The sequence below is a fragment of the Boleophthalmus pectinirostris genome, unplaced genomic scaffold, assembly GCF_026225935.1.
Source record: "Boleophthalmus pectinirostris isolate CB_2022bp ecotype Guang Dong unplaced genomic scaffold, ASM2622593v1 HiC_scaffold_11, whole genome shotgun sequence".
Classification (NCBI taxonomy): domain Eukaryota; kingdom Metazoa; phylum Chordata; class Actinopteri; order Gobiiformes; family Gobiidae; genus Boleophthalmus; species Boleophthalmus pectinirostris.
This window is the reverse complement of record NW_026570994.1, coordinates 23,093,965-23,098,964: the sequence shown is the minus strand read 5'-3', so window position 1 is coordinate 23,098,964 and position 5,000 is coordinate 23,093,965. Positions and strand designations below refer to the sequence as shown.

At 43.2% G+C, this 5,000-nt stretch overlaps 1 protein-coding gene across 1 annotated transcript in view; it reads right to left on the bottom strand.

Annotated features, from left to right (window-relative positions):
* The window catches only part of LOC110166006 (protein-tyrosine kinase 2-beta-like), a 45,428-nt gene that overhangs the window by 32,952 nt on the left and 7,476 nt on the right, over positions 1–5,000 (bottom strand). The window contains exons 4-8 of the mRNA XM_055164038.1: positions 4,698–4,785; positions 4,041–4,120; positions 2,367–2,429; positions 1,215–1,269; positions 53–193 (exon numbers count right to left, since the gene is read on the bottom strand). Of these exons, the coding sequence (XP_055020013.1) occupies positions 53–193; positions 1,215–1,269; positions 2,367–2,429; positions 4,041–4,120; positions 4,698–4,785 (427 nt within the window). The remainder of the gene's footprint in view (positions 1–52; positions 194–1,214; positions 1,270–2,366; positions 2,430–4,040; positions 4,121–4,697; positions 4,786–5,000) is intronic.

The window sequence follows — 5,000 nt, the reverse complement described above, 5'->3', positions numbered from 1 at the left end:
GTGCGGTGTGGAGAACAGGTGCGTGGCAGGTGCGTGGCAGGTGTCTTCTGACCGCGAGCTGGCAGGCGTAGCGTTCCTGGGTGAAGTCGTAGCACTGGGACAGAGTGGAGAAGAACTTGGTCATGCACTGGTCCTGACTCAGGGTCGAGTATCCCTGAAACGTCTGAATCACCAGTCTGCGCAACTGCTTCGGCTGAAAACACACAGACACGTCAGGACTGAACCAGGACTAAACCAGGACTAAACCAGAACTAAACCAGGACTAAACCAGGACTAAACCAGGACTAAACCAGGACTGAACCAGGACTGAAACCAGGACTAAACCAGGACTAAACCAGGACTGAAACCAGAACTAAACCAGAACTAAACCAGGACTGAACCAGGACTAAACCAGGAACTAAAGGAACTAAACCAGGACTGAACCAGGACTGAAACCAGGACTAAACCAGGACTAAACCAACTAAACTAAACTGAACCAGGACTGAACCAGGACTAAACCAGGAATGAACCAGGACTGAACCAGGACTAAAACAGGACTAAAACAGGACTGAATCAGGACTGAACCAGGACTAAAACAGGACTAAAACAGGACTAAACCAGGACTAAAACAGGACTGAACAAGGACTAAAACAGGACTAAACCAGGTCTAAACCAGGACTAAAGATGGACTAAACCAGGATTAAAACAGGACTAAACCAGGACTAAATCAGGACTAAACCAGGATTAAACCAGGACTAAAACAGGACTAAACCAGGATTGAACCAGGACTGAACCAGGACTAAAACAGGACTAAACCAAGACTGAACCAGGACTAAACCAGGACTAAACCGGGACTAAACCAGGACTAAACCAGCACCAGCTGCTTTGACTGAGGAACAAGGTACAACAATCAGGACTGGACCTGGACCAGGACGAAAAAGCTTGGCCAAATTTAAAGATATAAAAACATAAATCTAACAGAGAAACATTTAAAAGTGGTGAAATTATTTGTCCGTGCAGCAAGATCATTTTACTTTTAAAATAAACGACCTCAAGACTAAAATTAAACATCTCAGAATGAGAAAATAAATCAGAATACAAGATGAATAATATAATAATAATAATAAATAAGTTTTAAAATCTTGGGGCCAAATCAGAGAAATTTGCAGCGACTAGACCAGGACTAGACCAGGACTAAACCAGAGCTGAACCAGGACTAAACCAGGACTTTGTACCTTCATGCTGTTGATAAGTTCTGTGGGGAAGAACAGGTCCAGGCCCACATCTTTCCTAAAAATCAAATAAAAAGGTGATGAATTATTTAAAATATCAAAACTGCACACAGGCTCATTTAGAACAAAGATTATAGACCAAAGATTCTGTGTAAAAGTCCCAAAAACAAACAGTGCGATGTTCAAATCAAGATAAAAAAAAAACAATAAAAAAAGAGAACCAGGACTAAACCAAGACTAACCCAAGATTAAAAGAGGACCAAACCAGGACTAAACCAGGACTAAACCAAGACTGAATCAGGACTAAACCAAGACTGAATCAGATCTGAACCAGTTCTGAACTGGGACTAAGCCAAGACTGAACCAAGACTAAACCAAGATTACACCCAGACTAAACCAGGACTGAACCAGGACTGAACCAGGACTAAACCAGGTCTGAACCAGGACTAAACCAGGACTGAACCAGGACTAAACCAGGACTAAACCAGGTCTGAACCAGGACTGAACCAGGACTAAACCAAGATTACACCCAGACTAAACCAGGACTGAACCAGGACTAAACCAGGTCTGAACCAGGACTAAACCAGGACTGAACCAGGAGTAAACCAAGACTAAACCAGGTCTGAACCAGGACTAAACCAGGACGGAACCAGGACTAAACCAGGACTAAACCAGGTCTGAACCAGGACTAAACCAGGACTAAACCAAGACTACACCAAGATTAAACCAGGACTGAACCAGGACTAAACCAGGACTAGACCAGGACTGAACCAGGACTGAACCAGGACTAGACCAGGACTGAACCAGGACTGAACCAGGACTAAACCAGGACTGAACCAGGACTAAACCAGACCAGGACTGAACCAGGACTAAACCAGGACTGAACCAGGACTAAACCAGGACTAAACTAAAACATTAAAACATAAAAGATTTATAAGAAAACGTTTTGTTTCCAACTCAAAACCAGATCAGTTGTTTCCTGTTTTTTTGTGTGTTTGAAATGACTGAAAATGGTCCGGATGTCTGCTCAGTCTGAAAGCAAAATCTCGACCACAGACTGACCACAGAGAAGAAAAAATCCAACCACATTTACATGAAAACATCAGACACACGACTAAAGTTTAAACACACAAACACAAACACACACGAACTCACTCCAACAGCTCAAAGTTTGATTTTTTCTCCAGGCCGTTGGGATTCATGTCTTTGTAAAATCTCCTGCAGAACACAAAACAGTTCACACGGTTAAAACTGATCCTGTGACGTCACACTGGGGGGTTCTGTATGTGTGTCTGTGGAGTGAAGTTTCCAGCAGTTACCATGGCGACACAATTAGCAAACACAGGCTTCAGGTTTTTTTTTCAGACTGAAATCTGATGGAAAAAATAATAAACTAGGTCTGAACAGGGACTAAACCAGGTCTAAATCTGGCCTAAACTAGGTGTGAACAGGGACTAAACCAGGTCTAAATCTGGCCTAAACTAGGTGTGAACAGGGACTAAACCAGGTCTATATCTGGCCTAAACTAGGTGTGAACAGGGACTAAACCAGGTCTATATCTGGCCTAAACTAGGTGTGAACAGGGACTAAACCAGGTCTAAATCTGGCCTAAACTAGGTGTGAACAGGGACTAAACCAGGTCTATATCTGGCCTAAACTAGGTGTGAACAGGGACTAAACCAGGTCTAAATCTGGCCTAAACTAGGTGTGAACAGGGACTAAACCAGGTCTATATCTGGCCTAAACTAGGTGTGAACAGGGACTAAACCAGGTCTATATCTGGCCTAAACTAGGTGTGAACAGGGACTAAACCAGGTCTATATCTGGCCTAAACTAGGTCTGAACAGGGACTAAACCAGGTCTAAATCTGGCCTAAACTAGGTAAAGCAAGTGTTTCTTTTGTGAGTGTGTCGTGTGTTGTGCGTCGTGTGTTGTGTGTCTTGTATTGTGTCGTGTGTTATGTGTCGTGTGTTGTGTGTCATGTGTTGTGCATTGTGTGTCGTGTGTTGTGTGTCATGTACTGTGCATTGTGTATCGTGTGTTGTGTGTCATGTACTGTGCATTGTGTATCGTGTGTTGTGTGTCATGTACTGTGCATTGTGTGTCGTGTGTTGTGTGTCATGTACTGTGCATTGTGTATCGTGTGTTGTGTGTCATGTACTGTGCATTGTGTGTCGTGTGTTGTGCGTTGTGTATCGTGTGTTGCATGTCATGTGTTGTGTGTCATATGTTGTGCGTCGTGTGCCGTGTGTCATGTGTTGTGTGTCATGTGTGTCGTGTCATGTGTCGTGTGTTGTGCATTGTGTATCGTGTGTTGTGTGTCGTGCGTCACGTATTGTGTCGTGTATTGTGCATTGTGTGTCGTGCGTCGTGTGTCGTATGTCGTGTATTGTGCATTATGTGTCATGTGTTGTGTCGTGTGTTGTGTGTCGTGTGCCATGTATTGTGCATTGTGTGTCGTGCGTCGCGTCGTGGGTCGTATGTCGTGTATTGTGCGTTATGTGTCATGTGTTGTGTCGTGTGTTGTGTGTCGTGTGCCATGTATTGTGCGTTATGTGTCATGTGTTGTGTTGTGTGTTGTGTGTCGTGTGCCATGTATTGTGTATCGTGCATCGTGTGTCACGTATTGTGTCGTGTATTGTGCATTGTGCGTCGTGTATTGTGCATTGTGTGTCGTGTATTGTGCATTGTGTGTCGTGCGTCGTGTCGTGCGTCGTATGTCGTGTATTGTGCGTTATGTGTCATGTGTCATGTGTTGTGTGTTGTGTGCCATGTATTGTGCATTGAGTGTCGTGTGTTGTGTGTTGTGTGTCGTGTGTTGTTGTGTACCGTATCTCCAGACAGCCCAGCTGCAGAGCCATTCCATCACTGACTTTAGAGGCGTAGTTTAACATGTAGTCACTCCTCACCTGCACACACAACACACAACACAACACAACAGTTCACAAAAGGAAATACACACACAACACAACACAACACAGCTGGTCACAGAAGGAAATACACAACACAATAATTTAATTTTCACATGTAAATAAGAAGAGGAAACTGCACTAAATGTGACCACGCAGTTCCTTTGTGGGTTTGCGGTCGGCCTAAATCAGCTCAGAAATATCAGCAAGGATTATCAGTCATCGGTCGCTCAGAATTCAAAAAATAATCGGCGTCAGCATCGGCCGTGTCCCCTCATGCTCCCACCCACGATGATTCTCCAAAAATACACAAAACCATGACCACAAACTGAACACAGCAGCGTGACAAACCTGACGTGACGTGCAGGACTGAAACAAAACTGAGTGTGTTGGGTTAGCGCTCTGAAGGGGGAGAGACTTAGCCCACAGAAGTAAAATAGTCCATCTTTAACCAAAGGTCACATAGTTCAAAAAGGTAAATGTTTAAGAATAACGTGCTGTTCTTCTGTGAATCGTCACACACAAGACAAACTGAATTTCAGAGTCACACGGTGAAGAACAGAGATAAGATTTGAACCTGTTGGTAAAAGTAGAGCATCGTCGTTCGGTCGTCTTTAAATTTCTCCATAAAATCTTTGGGGACGTATCGGATTCTCAAGTCGTACCTGCAGAAGAACAAATGAAGGAATTAAAAAAAGATATTCATGATGCAAATGACATAATATTAAAAGGTCCCATATTACGGAGCTTTAAGACATGTTCTAATGTTCCTTCAACATTGGCAAGTGTTAATTCAACTTCCACTAGTGTTAATTCAACTTCCTCTAATATTAATTCAACTTCCTCTAATATTAATTCAACTTCCTCTAATATTAATTCA